The 20,231-nt window shown below is 36.6% G+C and overlaps 1 protein-coding gene across 10 annotated transcripts in view; it reads left to right on the forward strand.

Moving 5' to 3' along the window:
* The window catches only part of AFDN (afadin, adherens junction formation factor), a 130,414-nt gene that overhangs the window by 35,232 nt on the left and 74,951 nt on the right, over window positions 1-20,231 (forward strand). For 7 of the 10 annotated variants that reach the window (XM_065631010.1, XM_065631012.1, XM_065631015.1 and 4 more), the window contains exons 2-8: window positions 1,945-2,140; window positions 3,812-3,927; window positions 5,864-6,027; window positions 7,429-7,589; window positions 8,575-8,732; window positions 14,626-14,737; window positions 15,154-15,321. In XM_065631010.1, coding sequence (XP_065487082.1) covers window positions 1,945-2,140; window positions 3,812-3,927; window positions 5,864-6,027; window positions 7,429-7,589; window positions 8,575-8,732; window positions 14,626-14,737; window positions 15,154-15,321 — 1,075 coding nt within the window. The remainder of the gene's footprint in view (window positions 1-1,944; window positions 2,141-3,811; window positions 3,928-5,863; window positions 6,028-7,428; window positions 7,590-8,574; window positions 8,733-14,625; window positions 14,738-15,153; window positions 15,322-20,231) is intronic. The other 3 variants (XM_065631011.1, XM_065631018.1, XM_065631019.1) reach the window with 1 other exon arrangement.

Here is a 20,231-nt window from a genome sequence, read left to right on the forward strand (position 1 = left end):
TGTGAGGCCAGTATTAAAAGGGCGTTTGCTCATGATGTTGTCTGTGCTGATAAGAAACCGCAGTACCGTACAGAACTCATGGACGTGTTGTAATTATAATAGATTGTGGAAAGGTCAGCAGAGTTTTGTGAAAAGAAGTTGTGCTTGTGGAGCTCACTGAAGGAGCTGGCAAGAATACACGTAAAGAAGTTCCAATTTGCTATGGGAGGTGGGGTTTCCAGAAGTCATTCTGTATAAGAGGGGTAAGTCATCATATGGATAATTAGTTAGTAATTAGATAGAGACAAGAAATGAAGTGGGTAGGATGCTTTTCAGAAGTGAGTAGTAGCGGTTATGAAAATATTCAGAGTAGAAGACTTGAGAGCCACCTTTGAATGATTGCGGGTAAGTCCGGAGTGGCTGTGGAGGTGGCAGTTAAGCTGAAGTGAGGTATGTGGAACCTGTGACTCCTTGCAGGAGGGAACACTAGTTTGGTATTACCACAGATAGTTTTGTGGGAACATCAGCTTAGGCTCAAAAATATCAATTGTATAAATTGATAGGATAACAGCAGAGAATAAAATGAAATTGGCCATTGTCTAGGTCTATGGTACATTTGCATTTCACTGCTGTATTGCTGCAGCCTTGGGAGCACCCTGGGAAAAGAACAGTGCTTGCTTCTAGTGATATTTGTGTGACCGAGGTGTTTGTCTTAGTGTAGGTTGTAACACCTTTTTGTTACCTTTTTCTTTCTGTGGAGGTCTTCTGAATGATAAGGCAGCTTCAATAAATATCTCAGGTTCTTTGTTGTTTAAAGAAATGCTGTGATGTGTTCTGTCTGATCAGATGTAATACTGGAAAGGGTTGTGCTTAGCATGAAATCTACCATGACACTTGACACTGGAGGACATATCTATTTCAAAGCCTGTGGAAGGTGAAGACAGGAGTAATGGTTATTAAACTGTAGAGTAAACTTGGCAATGTCAACTAGGGTACTGGAATCTGCTTGATTTCCCCCTGCATGCAGGGCCCCATGAGTGCAGAGATTTTTGCAAGTGGCAGGAATCAGACTGGTAGAGGCTGCTGGGGAACTCAAATTTGAGTTTGGAGTTGGTATTCAGACTAGTAATGGAGTTTCATCAGCAGGCAGTATCCTCCTGCAGTGTGGGAGGCTGGAGTGGAGGACAGGACTCTGCTGGATGAGGAAAATATTTGATGTGGACTTACAATAGATTGGACAGATCAGTGTTGCAGCTGTGGCGCAGCTACGTGGTTAACAGTTGCAGTCCCTTTCTTCCCCCCCTTTCACCTTGTATTGGTACTGGAGCTTTTCCTGCCTCCATGAGTGTTGAGGGAGCTGTACCAAAGACTCCTCTTTCTGGAAATCTAAAACAAAACAAACAATGTTTTGTCTTCCTGAAGAGGCTGTTTCTGGGACAGATGGGTGCTGACATGAGAGAGGAGCACATGAAGCTGGGGAATGAGGAGAGAAAAGATGATGCTTAGGACTGCTGTGATGGAAAGTGGTTCTCTTTGGGACATGTTGCTGTTCCTCAAGCACATTTAGCCTGTACTCTTACAGACGTGAGATACAAGGCCGTGCTGTGGGTAATAAAATACATTGAGACCAGCCACAAGATGCACTTCTGTATTTTTTTTTTAAAGTTCCTATTAATTCTCCTTCAAGTAAACCTGGCAATAGCTGTACATTTGAATATTTGCAGAATCGAGTTTTAAATATTTCCAGTAATATAGAGTACTTAATTTATTTTTACTGCATATTATTTTTTCAAGTTTATGGTGTCCTACTGGGTAAATTCTACTGTCCTCCAAATTTTGAAAACTGATGCAATATTTGAATGTCTTCATAATATATTTGTAAATAGTAAATAATAAATAATAAAAGAACTCTGAACCTTATAACTGTTAGCCAGCAGTCAGATTTATATTCTTATTTCTTTACAGGATCTGGAGTTTCATGGAGTGATGAGATTCTACTTCCAAGACAAAGCAGCTGGAAATTTTGCAACAAAATGTATCCGAGTCTCTAGTACTGCCACAACTCAAGATGTGATAGAAACTCTTGCAGAGAAGTTTCGACCAGACATGCGAATGTTGTCATCCCCTAAATACTCGCTTTATGAGGTGCACGTCAGCGGAGGTTGGTATTTATTCACAAAGTCTTTCCTGAATCCACACCACCTTCCTATCCACCCCCAGCCAAAATATCTTTAGGTTTGCCTTTAGCTTCCGAACCACATGAGGCTTGGGTTTTTTGTTCCTAAGTACGTTGCTACTAATTGTTATGTAGGAGAGTGGTATTTCAGAATATAAATACACATATCAAGCCTGCAGTTCATGTAAATTTTGATTATGATCTATTAAATGCTATACTTGACATCCTGTTAATAGTTGATGTTTGTGAGAGAGCTGCTATTTTTAAGACTCATAAGGTAAAGGCTAAATTTATCATGGGCAAATAAGAGTGTTAAGTTGGAGCACTTAAGAGTACATACTCAGTTGTTCTTTGAGATGTGGGCCTTTGATAGGTAGTCTTATAATGCATGCTCCTTTACTGATAAAGTGAGCCAAGTTCAACACCGTATTGTGTGAAGCCACTGTGTTTCTTAAATAGGTCCTTTCATATCGCCTGGGAAGAACTTAGAATATCTAAATATCCTTTTGGTGCTGCTAGTGTTTGTGTCTCCCCACCCCAGAAGAAAGCTTCAGGTTGGAAGGCAGTAGTGTGTGTGTGTGTGGTGGTGGAGACAGAAATAGGATAAACCAGCTTTTCGTTGTGCTTTTTCTATTTCTATGCTTCGGAAGCTTACATAACTGGTTTACCTACCTTAAATTCTGCTTTTGAAAGACTGAAAATAATTTAATTTGAGATAGAGAATGGAAATTTACTGGGATGTGTGTCACTTTTTATGGCCTACAAATGATGACTTGATGTGAATTATAAGGGATTAAAGAAAACTGCATGCGTCATCACTGATTTAAGCAATGAATAGTGTGTGGTTTTTCTGCTTCAGTTTTTTTTTAAAATCTCTTATCATTATACCTGTAATCAAAATGAGACTCTTTTTTCAGAGCAAGATCCTGATGTTTAAAACATGGCTCTTGAGAGGCACCTCATTCAATATGATTGTTTCCCATTAAATAAAATGTAACTGCAAAGACATCATTGTCTTGCTATGCATATATACTATCTCTGACTTCTAGAAGTGAGACCAAATGGCAAAACTTGTTTATTTTTTAACCACACTCAGATTTTTTCATATACTTAAAATAGATATAATATACTAAATGAAATTTTGTCTAGTTTATGTGCATAATGGATTTATTTTTTAATTTGATAATCTGATTTATTTTTGTGCAGCCTTTCCAAAATAGCAGTTCTTGGGCCACAGCCAGACTAGTTAAATTTACAGTAAGGAAAATGAGTATTTGAAAGACTCATGAAATTATGAAGTTCCAAGCATTTTAGCTGTAGGTATAACTTCTGCCTGAGTAATAATCTTGCGTTCCCAGACTTCAGTTCTAACAAAGGAGGTATGCAAGATTACTTTATGTGCACTTCAAGCTTGTGTAGGTAGAAGGAATACACTTAGGCTGGTTGCTCTAAAGAGGACATACATTTCTATCTCCCCAGGCTTTCTATCCCTATACTTAACAAAGAAACATCAACTGATGTGTACTGTTCAGCAAACCTTTTATTTGTGGTGGGTTTTTTGTTTTGCTTTGGTTTTTTTTAAGAACATAACTTGTTTCTAAATATCTTTGCTCTTGAGGTGCCAAGTAACTGTTACTGCTTTTCATTTTTTTGAAGAAGAAAGAAGATTAGATGTAGATGAGAAGCCTCTTGTTGTACAATTAAACTGGAACAAAGATGATCGAGAGGGAAGATTTGTTCTCAAGAATGAAAATGATACACTTCCTCCAAAGGTGAGTCTTTAAGAAGGAGTATGATAGTGGTAACAGCAGTTTTGACATGTGTGAGACTTGCTTGAATAGTAAAACATAATTTTTACTTATTTTTATTTTTTATATTTTTAATATCTGGAGCAAGTCTTTTAAGATACTTAAAATGCATCCTTGCAACACGGCATTTCTGTGATCTTTTGATGGCTTGTGATGCTTTGATGCATGTAGCTGTCTACTATTGGAACATATAACGCCCAGGGAACTTAAAACTTGCTTTGTTCTAATATGATGAATTAAAAATTTCCTCAAATAGCATAGGATGCCAAACACCTAGGAGGTAATCCTACGTCTTGCAGAGCCTTTAAAAGGGGATGCCAGAGGGAGTTAAATAACTAAAACTTGTTACCTCTCTAGGTAACATTCTGTTCCTTAACAAAACTAATGGGACACTGTTGCCTTTTAGGGAGATTTTTTTAATCTTCCAAATGCAAACATCAACCATACAAAATAAAAGCTTTTTATTATTATTAGTCATCATTTAAACATTGGATTAGATCAGACTTTGGCTCCTGAAGTCATATAATTGTATGTATTATATCTAATGTGGATGCTTATAGCTATGGAAGAGATGCTGTTCAGTGTGGACTATTTTCAGACAAGTTTTTCATCTTGGACTGAGCACTAAATTTCTGTTGCTCCTGGAATTAGAGCTGATTAATTTTAAATATGCTTTGGTTACAGGTACATGAGCTATTCTTACACTACACGTTTGACTACAGGATACATCCATGTTAGACATGGGGAGAGAAAATTAATAATGGAATCATAGAATAGTTTGGGTCGGAAGGGTCCAATCCTCCTGCAATGTGCAGGGACATCTTCAACTAGATCAGGTTGCTCAGAGCCCCGTCCAGCCTGGCCTTGAATGTCTCCAGGGATGGGGCATCTATCGCCTCTCTGGGCAGCCTGTGCCCGTGTTTTCCTACCCTCATGGCAAAAAATTTCTTCCTCATGTCTAGCCTGAATCTCCCCTCCTTTAGTTTAAAACCATCACCCCTTATCCTGTCGCAACAGGCCCTGCTAAAAAGTCTGTCCCCATCTTTCTTATAGGCTCCCTTTAAGTACTGAAGGGCAACAATCGGGTCTCCCCAGATCCTTCTCTTCTTCAGGCTGAACAACCCCAACTCTCAGCCTGTCCTCACAGCAGAGATGTTCCAGCCCTCTGGTCACTTTTGTGGCCTCCTCTGGGCCCTCTCCAACAAGTCCATGTCTTTCCTAATGTCTTGCACTATGACTTGCTATTCCAATTCATTGAATTAAGTAATCTTCAATCTTCCTTATCTGTGTTCTTCACTTCGTGACAGAAATAAAAAGCCCTGCATTTTCTTTCTCTCATCTTTTATCATTTTCTTTACAGAAGGCAAGTGAGCCTGGTATTACTGGTATCTTGTGTATGCAATGAGCTGGAATTGGAGAACACTATAAGGGCAACTTGGAAAAATACACCATAGGGGAACTGTCCTCTATAATGTTTTCCTTCTGCAGTTTATTCTTAGCTGATGCTCCAACACAGCTGTCTTGAAAACAAATTAAGTGCAGTGTTGTTTTGTGAAGTATTTTTACTGTGAGACAGAAATTTGTTTTGCAGCCTTCAGTTAATCTTTGAGGCCACATAGATAGTAGGCGTTACTCTAAAATTCTGCTGTTTCTTTGCTTTGTTGAGTACAGGGTGCTTAATCAGTTCATACCTGCTTTGGAATATAAAATTATTTTTGCCTTCTATGTTATTCTGGAGAGTGTTAGTCCCATCCCTGTGTAATGCAGTATTGTTGCCTGGAGCACTGCTTTTTTGTTAGCGATACTATGTCTTAATCACATTTATTTGGAAAGTTAATACAATACTAACTTTTCGTTGGACTAAAAATAATGGAAGTTGTTTTAAACTCTTTTATTTCAGAAGGCTCAGAGTAATGGCCCTGAAAAACAAGAAAAAGAGGGAGTAATTCAGAACTTCAAACGAACTCTCTCAAAAAAAGAAAAAAAAGAAAAAAAGAGGCGTGAAAAAGAGGCGTTGCGACAAGCATCAGATAAAGATGATAGACTTCTTCATGGGGATGATATGTAAGTGTTTTATACTTTGATCAGTTCATATAGCCTACATATTACTTTAAAGGATTCCCCCTCTCTACCAAATAAGCTATTTCTTTCAAAAGTAAGCAATTGGCATGGGTGCATCAGCATCGTAAACCAAAATATATTACGGCAATTTCTGTGGTTTGTATGTACATTTTGCTGCAAGAATTGTTTTTAAACTGTGAAATAAGCTTTTTTTTTTCCACCTCTTTATCCTTCTACAGAAATCGACACATGCTTGGTGGCATGGATTTTCCCCACTATGTTTATTTTTGAGCATTTACTCTAGAGTGGGTTTATTCCTCTCCATATGTTTGATTGTTGGTGTTTTTTTTTTTTTTTCCAGAAAAATTAGTATGTGTAGGTGTTTTATATTTGACTTACCACCTGACTATCAGTTTGCTTTTCTCCGAGATGTGTTTTGGTAGCCAGTCTTCTAGATTCTTCAATTCCCCAAATGTACTGTCCCTTATTTGTTGAGACAGGGCAGGACATACATTAATCCCTGTACAGAAAACTGGAGCACAAGAGTCAGACATTAATAACCGTATGTAGAACTAGAAAGCTGAGAAAGGTCTACATTAAATTAAACTTTGTCTCTACACCAGGTTCTGTAGGTTTCATATGTAATACAACAGAAAAAAAATCATTAATGGTGGACTTACAACATACCCAGAAAGAAAATGAATGATGAAAATGTATTCATTGAGAAGAGATTGTCAGAGATGGAAGAAATTAGTTGTCTGGTTGACATATAATAGAGGATTTAGCTGCTCAGCTTGTTTTGTTGTTTGGGGTTTTTTTGGTTGTTTTTTTTTTTTAAAACTTTTTAAAATTTTTTTTTTCTTTTTTTGAGTTTATGATTGTTTTTCATATGTGTAGTACTAATCTGCATGGATATGTTTGCAATGTTCTTCAGATGTCAGCATGATCTTTCCAGTATTCTGTGCCATTCCTTAGTTTGACCATATTTTTTTAGATTGAAAGAGAATAGTATTTAAGTGCATTAGCAAAAGAAAAAGCATGAGCTGCAAGCACATGCTACCTCTCCTTCCACATGATTTGCAATATTTATAAGTCAAAATAAGGTTAGGAGTATAATGTAAAGTTCCTTTAATGCCTCTTTTTTTTTTTTAAGAGGTAAAAGGCATATTTTTCCTTTGAAAACTAGCAACTATCAATACTTAATTTTGGTGTTGTCTGTTTCAGGTGAGCGTAGCTATAGGAACACTGTTAATCTCAGGAAAAGTGAAGTTCTTTTAGAAACCATCTTAAAATAACTTAATCGATTCTACTTGCCTTTTATCCTTTATGAAGTTCTGAGGATATATGTATTTTAAGCCATTAATGACAGGTTTTTTTTTCTTTTTATTTAAACTAACTTGGCAGTGAGAATTCTCGCCTTGCAGCTGAGGTTTACAAGGATATGCCTGAGACCAGCTTCACTCGCACAATATCCAATCCCGAGGTGGTTATGAAACGGCGGCGACAGCAAAAACTAGAGAAGAGAATGCAGGAATTTCGCAGTTCTGATGGCAGGCCAGATTCAGGTACTGAGATTTCTTCTGGTTAAGTTGTAAAAAGTAAACTTTTCAAGTCCAGCAACCCCTGTAAATTTGACTTAACATCTGCTTTCTCCCACATTTTTGTACTTCATGACTAATTTATTTATGGTGTAACTGAATGAAGGCTTTGTAGAGATAAGATTCCATAGGAGCGTGTTCTGTGATTAGTGCAAGTCAAAGCTTTCAGTGATGGGAAAAATCAATGGGAGAGAATATGCTCATTGATCTTGCTAACAGTGCTGAACTGGGAAAGAAGGAAGGAGAGAATTAGATTTACTAAATGGACAAAGTGAAGAAGTCTTCTGAAATAAATGTCTTTCATTTTACTAAGAATAAGTGGAGTGACCTGAATGTAAAAATACAATCAGTAGCACAAATACAAGATGGCAAGGGGGAATGATTGTTCAGGTCTGCACAAAGAGTTCTGGTAGGTCTTGTGAATATCAGTGGGCAAGTATTTCACATTCTTGGGGATAAAGATCACAGTGGTTGTATAAACATGAATGTTAAATGAATGAATGAAGCAACGTTAGTACTGACAAAACCTCAAATGATTTATTCTGTCCATGGAAGAGCAGTGAAGTAGGAGCTAGAGGCCTGTGAGGGAAATCTTAAATGGGCTTTTTAAAGAGAGGGGAGATTCCTGAAGGTCAGTGCAAACTCGCTGTCAATATGGGAAAACTCAATTCTTCATCCAGTCATTGTCACGGTTTCATTTTAACTTCAGGTAGTGTTAAGAATGATGAAGCACTTTGGAAAAGAGAAATTAGGAAAGCATCACAGGAAGTTTTTACCAATGACAAAGACAAATTTATTTTTGGAATATTATGTAATTTTTCTTGTATTAGTGGATTGGCTAAATGATTTCTGAAGGGGTTTGTTCCAATATTCTGTTAGAAATATAATAAGTGGCTGCATGTCTGTGTCTTTTATTTTCTGGTAGCATTATTAATTAAATTTTGTTTCCAAGGTGGGACGCTGAGAATTTATGCAGACAGTTTAAAACCAAATATACCATACAAGACAATCCTGCTGTCCACTACGGATACTGCAGACTTTGCAGTTATTGAAGCACTGGAAAAATACGGTCTGGAGAAGGAAAATCCCAAGGATTATTGTATTGCTCGTGTAAGTGAAGTTAACAAGTAACAATCTTCTCATGCTTCATATTTGGTTTTTGTTCCTTGTGGTAGCTGTAAAACTAGATGGAAAGACTCGGGTAGTTCTGTGACTTTTTAATCTAACACTCTCAGGAATTCTGAAGTCATTTGTCAGGATTTTTGTTTTTAAAACCTAAGTCGATCTTACTAAATTATTACTTGATACATAGATAAACTTGAATAATGAAAGTAACATATTTCTGGATTTGGCACTGTGGTTTTATACCACTAAATATGCTTGTGGTTCGCAGATGAATAAACAAAGAGTTAATCCAGTGGATACATAAATTTGTGCTCTTTGTGCACGAAACTGTTCCCCTGAACTAAGGGCATCTGCTCAGAGGCAAAAGTGACGAGTTCAAACTCCATTATAAAAGGTATATTTTATGTGCTGTTGCCTTATGCCTTTCAGTGGTAGTTTACCCTCTTTACACATCAGAAAAGATTAAACATTTAAGTGAAACTTACACTTATTTTCAGAATGTTATTTTAGGAGTTATAAAGGTATTGTATGGAATTGCTGTTTCTTAGAGGTATGGTTTACCAAGAAGTCCCACAGGCGGTAGTGATTAAAGGTTACAAATTCTGTCCATATCATCTTCCAAAAGAGAATAGTGAGATTTTAAAACATTTGATCCTTGTTTGAGTCCAGTCTTTGATTACATTTCTGGCTATTATTTGTCTAATAAACTTGGATTTATTGCTCTTTACAATAATGAAAGAAAGAGAAAAATGTTTGTCTCATCACATTGTGTTCTCTTCCCCTACCCCTTCTCCAGTGATTAAAGTGTCACTGGAAAACAGTAAGGAAGCTTTGATTATTTACTATTCCCCACACATTCTAGCTGCTCTAAATGATGTGGATATATCTTTGGTCTTTAAGTTGCTTTCTGATTTGTTTTTTTATAGTATCTGTGAGTAACTTTAGTGTCGTCTTTTGCTGTGCTTACAGCTTCTAGTGGTATAATTAGCTGGGAATTGACATGTTGCTCTAATGTTCTAATTAGTAATAAGGAAATTGTATGGTGGTAGTGCTTTTGTAGTTTCATAACTGTGAACTAATCTTAGTTTTTATTGTTTCTAGAGTTTTGTCATAGTTCTAGACATATGCTTAATGAAGTTCTGGACATTTTATCCTTGTCTTTATTAACCTGTAACTGGAGTCCCAACTGTGAAAGTTAATTTTACTTAACTTCAGTAAAATTTTACATAGGTTTTTATTATAGAGGGGAATAGTTTTGCAAGTCATAGGAGGTTTTTTATGACATACCATATTAAAAAATGATTCTCAGTTTTGGCTGCAAAGTATTTCCTATGTGTAGTTTTAATTATGACAATTATCTTCATATTATGGGTTCTATAAATGAAATTCATGGTTCTCAGTCATTGATCTTATTAAATAGGCTGCTGACTTGACACACTTATTTTTCTGCTGGTTTGAGAGAATTGTGAGCTACAGCAGACACATAATGACTGAATTTGGAAGATTATAGTTTTGCATCAGTCTATTTAGTGCAGAGTTAGAGGGTATTATGATATATTATGAAGTGCTTACATTTTAGTGCATTTATTGAGCTGATCGCACACTTACCAGGGAAACTATTGCAAGTCACTGTTGTGGTGGTAGTTTTCTCTCTCACCTCCCGTTGTTCTCTGATGTTGTGTGGGGATGTTTAATGTAGAAAATAATCTGAGGAATGTTGCTTTGATCTTGGGAAAGATTAACCGAGTCTTTGCTGTGAAACAAATTGATTCAAATTAGTTTTCTGGAAAGCACTTCTGGAAAATATTTTGCCTTTTCTGAGCAACACATCATCTTGATACTGTAAGGTTCTATACTGATGTAGGTTTTATGCTTATGTTTACATTTGAGATACATGAGTGGTCTTCATTGACTAGTAGGAGATCTTTTTTGTACCTTTAAGTGTAGAAGACCTTACTGTTTTGCTTGCCGTAGTTACCTGAAATCTACTTGACCTTTCTCAGTGCCTCTGCTCTTAGAGCGTTTGGGTTTTAAATATTAAAAATGGAAGGTTTATCATAAAGTTGAGTAATTTTAACCTAACTTGAAAATCTGCTTTTAGTCAAATATTTTCTGAATTTGCTCTCCTTGCTTGAGACGTTACAATATCTTTTAGCTTTAGTTTGATGTGTCTTTCATCACTGTTTTCTTTTTTGCAAACTCAGAAATACCGTAGTGCTGTGTTAAACAGGTGACATGGCCACTGGTCCTCCTTTACACTGGAGTCTCTTGCTGTTCTTTACCCCGATGGGGCACTTGCCCCAGCTCTTCGGTCACTTTACAGTGTTCTGTGGAAGACCAATGTATCTTGCACATGTTCCTATTCTTTACTTTTTGTTAGGTTTAAAACAGTGGCATGTGTGACTTCAGTTTCTTATTGGTTTGGTTTCTTAAATGTTTTCTCTTTGGATGGCAGGTGAAGTGTCTTCAAAGACTTAAGCAGTTGACATTTACTTAACGATTCATATGGATTTTAAGTTGCATGATAAAACCTTTATAAGGCTGCATAAGTATCTGTGATAAATTTCACTCACTTCTGAAGTTTCATTTGAAAGATGAACATTGTAAGAATTTTTCTTAACATGTACCATTGACAATTTTTATTGTAAACGGCAGTTTCCAGTTAGTTGCTTGCTTTCATACCCTAGTCTGTGGTGTATCAGGCTGTACCTTTGTGCTTTTCTATGTAATCAAGTAAATATAAGTTTGTTCTAACACACGGGTGTTTTTTGTTTCAGTTTGCTTGGTTTGAGTTTCTCTGAGTAATATGGGGTTCAGTGCACATCTCTCAAGATGTCAAATTAATTAGACAGTCTTCCAAGCTACCTGTGCATATTCACTTAGGGCATAATACTTGAGGCATGCAGCAAACCAGTTAACTCTTAAAAGTAGAATCTTGATTAGACTTTTGGTTTAGCATGCTCTTATTTTTTACTCAAGGGTAAGGCATAAATAACTTTTTGTAATGTTGAGTAAAAACATGCAGTTTATGGTGATCATTTTTTGTTTTGTTTTTAAGAAATAGATATTAGAGACATGGGGCATTAAATATTTTTAGCAAGTTCCATTGGTTTTTGTTTTGTTTTTTTTCAGGGACATATGCAGAGCCTGTGTTCCCAACTTGTAAGGAAAATTGAGGATAAGTTAATTTGAATAAGCAGATATATTAAAACATGCATCAGATATGAGTGTTATTTGAAAATAATTAAAAAAACAAAAGAGCTTATTGAAAACCTATTATAGCATGGGTTTTCTTGTGTGAAACTTTTGCTAAGGATAGATCTGATAACTTGATCTCATAGCTATTGAATTTGAGTATTACCTTTTCTTACTCATTTATGCCAGCAAATGGCTTGACAGTTAAGTGATAAGTTGTTACGGACTTCATTTAAATTTCTTAGCTGTATTTTCTGCATATTTCACTGCATTTTGAATGAATAGATATAGATTGGAATGACTTTATGATAATTCGTATATACTCATGAATGCAATTATGAGGAAGCAGAGTATATTCTTCCTCATTATCTGTTACGAATCTGTTTCAGTTCATAGCTTGTCAGCTGACAACCTACTTCCAAGACTTGTGATCTTAAGCTGGTTTTACTCATATCCGTTTCCTGTGCTGCTGCAGAAATCAGAGGAATGTCTGTGCCTGATCGCAGCAGTCTGTATGGATTCAAATTCGTGAAAGGATTTTTAACTGCATCTTCTTTATTTTAAAAATGAAAGCAAATCTCTATCCATACACCCAAACTCGATCATAATATAAATGTTTTTCTATTATTTATAATGTTTTTCTATTATTTTAAAATGAAGGAATTTTAGCTTTATGGGTGACACTGGGCCAACATTCGGCTAAAACCTAGAGATGTTTTTTAAAGTGGCTTCATCACAATTAGAAGCCTCCTGACATGCATAAGCTCAGATGTGGTGTGTGTTGTTTTTCTACAGGTTAGGTCACACAGTTTTTTTTTTTTAAAGCGAGGTTTGTCTGAGTTTCTCGGCTCGTGCTCCCTGAGGAGATTAGTGCTTTTGGGACCCCCCTCTTCTCTTGTCTAGTTTGCCTTTGCTGCCATTGAGCCCAATGCCAAATACAGATGCTTGTCCAAGCTCCAAGACAGAAGGAATATCAGGGTTAAGTAGTAGCACCCATGTGTTTATCACTCACCTGTCCTCTATCCTCAGAGCATCTGGGGTTTTTTTTGGTTTGCTGCCCAGTCCAGTGCTGGTCAGCCCCTGGAACGCCTGCTGCAATGTGTAGTTCTTTTGTTGTAACTAGTTACCCTCTGTCTCAAGGGCTTTGCAATATAAAAATTATTGCTTGTTGAATAAGGCTTGAAACACAGTGTTTAGTTTAATTAGCTAATCAAAATCATCCTATAGGTATAACTGATTTTAAAGTCTGAGATCTGAAATAGAAAAGAGTGGTTTGGTAAGATAAGATTTCAGTGTAGATGTGGTTATGTTTCCCTTCGGCTTATACATTTTAATGTTTTCCTCGTTTTAATATATCTTGTCTATTTGAAAATCTAATTAAAGATAATTTAATTAGTCCTATGTTTAGCCAGGTTTTGCATAGAAAAATGTTTTAGGGAACAGCCAATGACTCAGTTACATACTTTTGATCTGAAATGTACTTGTTTCCTCCTTGGAAGAAGATGAAAGGATGTTTGAGGTAGATCTGTGAGAACGTAGTTAACACTGAAATGGGTGGGGAGAGGGGGCGATAAATAAGAGTGGAAAAGCCTTTGGAGGGTGCTCCGTAGTGGGGTCCAGTAGCCAGTAGTGGCATCACTTCAGAAGGTGTTACCTGGGTCATAGTTCAGGGATGAGAATAATTCTGAGTAGTTTGTTTAAAATAGAGTTGTCTATGAATTTAAATAACATCGTTAGGATCACAAATGACGGAGTAAAATGTTTGGGGTTTTGTTTTTGTTTTTTCTTTTTATTCAACTTTGAAAGATCTATCTTTAACTTAGAAGGTACTCCCACTGCCTGTCATAGGTTTTTATGTGTGATTGCTGTGGGGAGCAGTAATGCAAATGCACATGAAATCACAGGCTGTGTCTCCTTTAGAATCAGAACTCCTGAATCAAGGTTTCCCCATTCCTCTACCTTGTAAGGCTATAGCTGTAAAAGGTATGAACACTCTGTGGTTCTGTTCCCAAAGTATACTTACTTTTGGTTCTTCCTTAAAGCTGGACAGCATGAAGCAATTGTGTGAAATGCTCCAGTTGAGCCCTTAGTTTCTGTTTAGGCAAGTAAAGGCTGGGTAAGACGAGGATGCAGGAGGTATCGTAACATTCTTCTTGGCAGCTTGTCTTGCCATTTCTAAAGGTACTTCCATGTGTGAGGTAGTAAAGGAAACTTCAGGTTTTTAGCTGTCACCCCCACCGATAAGTCTCGTGGGCTTTTTTTTTTTTGGTGTGTGTGATGCGTTTTTTCTTTTGGGTTTTTTTGTGTGTATTTTTGTTGTTTGGAGGTTTTTTATTTGTTTGTTGGTTTGGTTTTTTTGTTTGGTTTTGTTTTTTTTTCTCCTTTTGGCTGTGGAGAAATTGGGATAATTGTGTTTACTGGATGATGCTCTTGACTACCTGAAGTGTCACTTGCTTTCCATTGCTTTTTAAATGTATCTGGTGTTCTGGGAAGTGTGATTTAACTGCAACAAGAGGCAAGACAGAGAGTTAGAAAAAGTCTTGTAAAGCAAATGAATTTTAAGTTACTGAATTCTTTTGATATATCTCGTTACAAACAAACAAAAATGAGAAGATACGCTCCTGAATCCTCTGTTCTAATTGTCTACTAACAGCTCTGAAAACTGATAATGGTTCTGTTCCAGGTCGTGCTGCCTCCTGGTGCTCAGCACTCCGATGATAAAGGTGCTAAAGAAACTATTCTTGATGATGATGAGTGTCCACTGCAGATATTCAGGGAGTGGCCTGGTGATAAAGGTATGTCAGAAAAGCTTTAAGAGATTTTTGTGCCTTGGACGCTGTCAGCCATAGCGTGAACCCCGTGTAAAGTAAGAAATGGGAACATATACTTTGAAGTGTTTTGTTTTCAGGCACTTTTAATACTAGGTGCTTTTAGAATTATTTACTATTTCAATCAGCACTGTTTACAGTAATGTATCTTTAGAGAGTAGAAGTGTTTTACATTTTATCCTAAAGTTTCTAAAGTATCCACTGTGAAGAAGTATGCTGTTAATTTTTAAAATAGTTTTAACTTAAAAATAACTACATAAAGAAGTGTTAGGAACTTAGTAAGCTGAAAGTAATCCTATGTTACACTTGGAATTTAATAGATTTTAGATGTGTGCTTGTTCACTGATATTGAGACTCAAAGGATGTATAATATTGTATTTTAGGAATACTAGTCTTTCAGTTGAAAAGGAGGCCTCCTGATTATGTCCCAAAGAAATCCAAGAAAATAGCTGATGGAAAGCTATTAAAGGGGAAGGAAAGAGTTGACGGGTCTGGCTATGGCTCTTGCCTTCCTCCTGAGAAACTACCATACCTGGTAGAATTAAGCCCAGGTAAGAATCTCTAATTGTCGTATAATCTAAATTACATTATTACATAGTTACTTAGATTTTCCAAAAATAAGACTTTAATTGAAAAGCACCAGACAGTTCGTTGGCAGTGCCAACGTCAGTGCCACATCAATTGTTCTTCTCATGTTAGATTTTTAAGTGGAGCTATCTAGAGGTAAAGCTGCGTATTGCTATAATATTAAAATTTTGCTAGCAAACATTTGGAGTAAAAAAAGGGGAGAAATGATTGCCTAAGACTTTGTCTCTATTAGCATGGTATGAAGTTTCTAGTGTTTCAGAAAACAAAAGAAATCATTCTGTCTTCAACTTCCTTTGGATTTTGGGGTTTAAAACTTGATAAGTACTTTAACATGTTGTCTTGTGATTTGAGGGGGAACTAGAAAAGCACTGCTTAAATCTGGTTTGTTTTACATCCAGAAGTGTACTGTAGCATACCTAGTAAGATACATTTGACAGTGCCGTACATGAAGAATACATTGTTAGAAGGACAAGAATACAAATTTTAAAATCAAACTTATTTGCTAAACATTTTTTTCAGCATATATAGAACCTTCAAATCATTACCAAGGCTGGCTTTTTTTTTTTTTTTTTGGCATTACAATTCTCTGGGCTGCACTGTAATTTACAATTAATATTATCTAGGAACAGCCAGTGGAGCCAGTGTTTGTTTATACTGCAACAATGGATAAAACACATACCACTTCTACTCTTAATTTCTATTGTCTTCATGTTTAAAGATTTGGATATGAACTTTCATTTTTGGTGATTTAGTTATTCACAGCTCTTTTTCCTGTTATGTGTTACTTGGGTACAGTCAGATATCCAAACAGTGATTTACAATTTGAAGTCTGGTTGTTTACCTTTTGGGAAGCAAGATTGGAAATTAGTGCTGAAAACTTTGGCCAGAACTGCGAACAAAAGGTTAAATTTATAGTCAAGCAGTGTGTGGCTTGTTGTTGTACATGAAATATATTGTGTATTTTATATAGGGCTCTGTATGCTGAGGTTTGATGTGCATATTAACATTTTGGGGTTTTTTTAATAGTACTTTCGATTTCTTTTTTTTGTGCTCTAAACTCTTCACGGAGCGTCGTTGCTCTACTATTAAAAAGTTGTGCTTGGGCAGTGGAGCAAGACATCAGTTAACCGAGAGGAGAAAAACAATCTGAAATGCCACAGGTGTCAACGCTGTGTACTAAGCCTTTGCACATGTCCTGTGGGACTGACCTATTGTTCATGTTTTTCTTCTAACAGTTTGTTATTGCTTTTCTAAACAATAAGGATTGTTTCATTCAGTAGCTTTGTAGTACTGATGTCTTTATGTTCTATGCAGTTTCTAAAGTTGAAAGGGTTTAATGCACTTCATCCTTATAAAATGAATAAGTGTTGTCTGGCTACAGTTTCACCCTTTCCTGTCTTTTCTTTTCCTGCCCTCTTCCGCATGTTCTGCATGGTCTCTGTCCTGCTGGTGCTGCCTTCACCTGGGTCCTCTGCATGTGTTTCTAACCCCAGGGAGAAGGAATCACTTTGCCTACTACAACTATCACGCTTATGAAGGTAACACTATATTTAATACTGTTCTCTCGTTAGTCACTAAAAACATCTCAGGCTGTAAATCTTTTGTTTCTTTTTGACAAATGAAAGGCTATCTTGTTTACCTTACTTTTATTCCAAGGGACTGCTGCTGCGAAGTAGTTATCAGTCTTGTCAGCTGCCATTTAATTTTTCTGTCTGTGAACAAACGTAAAATAGATCACAAATGTGCTACCATCCTTTTAGCTAAGGTTAACAAGCAGTGTTGTGGTAGAAAGAAAAATGTTGTCTTCTCTGTCTGCTTCCAGAATTCATAGTTAAAAAGTGAATTGGGTAAATGCCTTGGAACTTAACTGTGCTTTTCAGTGTTTGACCACATTGATGCAGCATATGAAATCTGTGATCATTTTTATGTGAAATAGTGTCTGAACCACTGGTAACATGACCTCACTTTCTGCTGTGTGGTGTTCCGTAGCATCCTTTGGTATTTCTACTGCCTGGTTTTGGTGTTGTCACCAGTGTATGTTAAAGAGATTTATCCACATTAGACACTGGAGTCTGTTCATTTTTATCTGTACCATTTGAAATGGATAACTTAATGTACAAATCATTATCAATCTTTGATTCACCTTCAAGTGCAGGTATGTCCTGGTTTTGCCAAGAATACAAAGCCACTTCCTTCTTTGTGGTGAAATGTCTGCCATAATTCCTTTCCTTAGTTTTTTTATCATCTGTTTTGTCATTTTATTTTCTAGACTTTTATAGAAGTACTGTATGTCTGTTGGTGTTGCTTACCTTTTCATAGATGTGGAGTAGCATACTGGCATTTAAAGAACTCTTTTCAAACTTAATGCCTCCAGTGCTCAACTCTCGAAGTTCAGACTTCATTTCATGAACATCATTATTCCAAAGAGCAGAAGAGTCCCATAGTGTGTGCTGATCTAATAAGCATAGACAAGCTCTGCAGGAACACTTGACAACTGAGTTGAAAGCTTGAAATCTGGTTGCATCTCACTGTAAAAAAAACCACTCTAAATTTCTTAAGTCTTTATCTCAGAGTGTGAAAAAAAGGTCTTAGTACTCTAGACTCCAGCCTGTCTCCTTGGAACATGGTATTTCAGGCTACTGGGAGTATGTCACATTTTTCCATTTCTCCACAGCTGCTGACATTGCTGGTTGTATGACTGTTTATAGACTGAAGATCAGATTCTACACAGTATGGTGGAGGATGCACTTCAGTAGCTTGTGGCTGTAAATGTGTCAATCAGCAATTGTCTCTGTCTTCCAAGCCATGTAAATGAACCAATAAACTGAGATGAATTTGATAGTAACAGAAATAGGCTGGCTAGACTGAAGTCAGATACGGCAGCACTTTGAATAGCTGATACGGTTTAGGTTATCTGTGAATACGGCTGCCCATGAGTTCAGGGATATTATTAAATGTTGCTCAATCAATATTTAAAGGCTGAGAAAATGACAAACACCCATTTTTTAGGATGTGAGCCTTTGAGATTTATCCTGCAAGCCTGAAATAAAAAATATAAAGTGTTTAAAAAAAAAAAAAAAAAGGCAAAACCTTAAGGCGTTCCTCCCTGCTTCATCACAAAAGAAAAGCAACCTTGAGCTGTAGAATTGGCAGCAATGGGAAATGTGAAGAACATACAAGCATAACAACTCAAAGAATTGCAGGAGGCTGGAGAAGCTTGAAAGCTTTGGCCAGGGTGGTTTCTCTGACCAACCCTCTTTCTGAGAACAGAACTGTAGTATGGTATGTGGTAACACTTTTAGACATTAGTTTAAAGGAGTTTTGTTGTCTGTCACATTCCTCATTGAATCTTCCTTTACCAAAAATGTTCACCGTTGGCACTTTCTGCTGGAAGTACACACCTTGTCTCAATTTTGAATTCGACATGATGTTTCAAATCTGGCCAACCAATCTTTTAAACTTCTTACTGTCTAAACTCTGAGCACTCGGGAAGTTGAGCAGGACATCTGTTTAATTTTTAAGTCAAAGGATGCAGTCCCTTTTATTTTTGTTCAACTTTGGGCGTATTTGTTTTCTATGATCTGATTGTCATAATTTGGTTTAGTCTGGTTTTAAGTAAAAACTATTTTCAGCATTGTCTCAAGCACTGATTTAGTGAAATCGATTTTAAATTATCATCTCCAAAGAGGTGTAGGGTTCACCTTTTAGTGGTGAAGTAATGCATTTAAAATATGTATCCATGAGGGGAGGTGTGTATTATCTTTTTCTGTTGTTGAAAAATGTGCATTTGTATTATGAATCACTGAGTTGATGTGCTTACAGTGGCTGTTCACTTCTGTTCACTACACAGTGGTGTGGTTTTTTTTTTTTATAACACTGCTATTGAAAGTGTGAATGTTGACTCGTAACTGCATAAACCCAGTCACAAAATCTGTATTGCATCCTTAGCATGGAAGATGAAAGAAAGCCACCCTTCTACACTGTTTTATAGTGGTTTTTAGTGTATGTTTATATGCTGTGTGTTTGTGAAAACTCCTTTTTTTCCAAATCACTGTTTCCTACCTGGTCTGTGGTGTTAAGGTCTGCTTTCTCATTGAGGGTTAGCTCTTGAAATACAGGTTTTCAGTGTGTGATAGGCACTATACACAGGTGTATATGAATCTTTGTATGTGTAGTTCTGTCACGGGGGAAAATAACTTATGAAACTTATTTCAAATGCAAACCATACCAAGTTTATTTGAACCCTCATATGATGTCACTGGGAAGAGCTTTGTCAGGTAGATAATTAAGTTTACTCTATGCAGTAGTGGCTAACTTGGTCTCTTGAATCATAACTCTTGCTTCTTCAGTTTGTGTCTTGGGAATGTGTCTGGGAGGCACGTTCCAATTCATTTTTCTAAGGTTAAAAAAACCACCCGAAGAGCTAGATATTTTTTGCATCTATTTAGCTTTGTTAGTGTTGTTCAGTCATGGGTGTCATAAATAGAATACACACCATCTTTCTTCCATGCATGTGTTTACTTGCATACTTATATAAAATGAACAAGTTTGTGTAGAATTCTTACATTTTCCTTATATCTCTTGCTGCTGCTTCTGTATTGTTTATTGATGCCCATCTGCCTGAGAACTTTGATCTTTCAAATTTCTGAATTAAAAGAAAATTATTATGTCAGATACAAACCCGAGATATACGACTCCTTTTTTTTTTTTTTTTTTTTTTTTTAAAAATTCCTGCCACAAATTCTGGACATTAAGTTGTATGACTTAGATCATATTTACCGCCTCTCTGAACCACAGAATCACAGAATGTTAGGGATTGGAAGGGACCTCGAAAGATCATCTAGTCCAATCCCCCTGCCGGCGCAGGAACACC

The sequence above is a fragment of the Caloenas nicobarica genome, chromosome 3, assembly GCF_036013445.1.
Source record: "Caloenas nicobarica isolate bCalNic1 chromosome 3, bCalNic1.hap1, whole genome shotgun sequence".
Taxonomy (NCBI): Eukaryota; Metazoa; Chordata; class Aves; order Columbiformes; family Columbidae; genus Caloenas; species Caloenas nicobarica.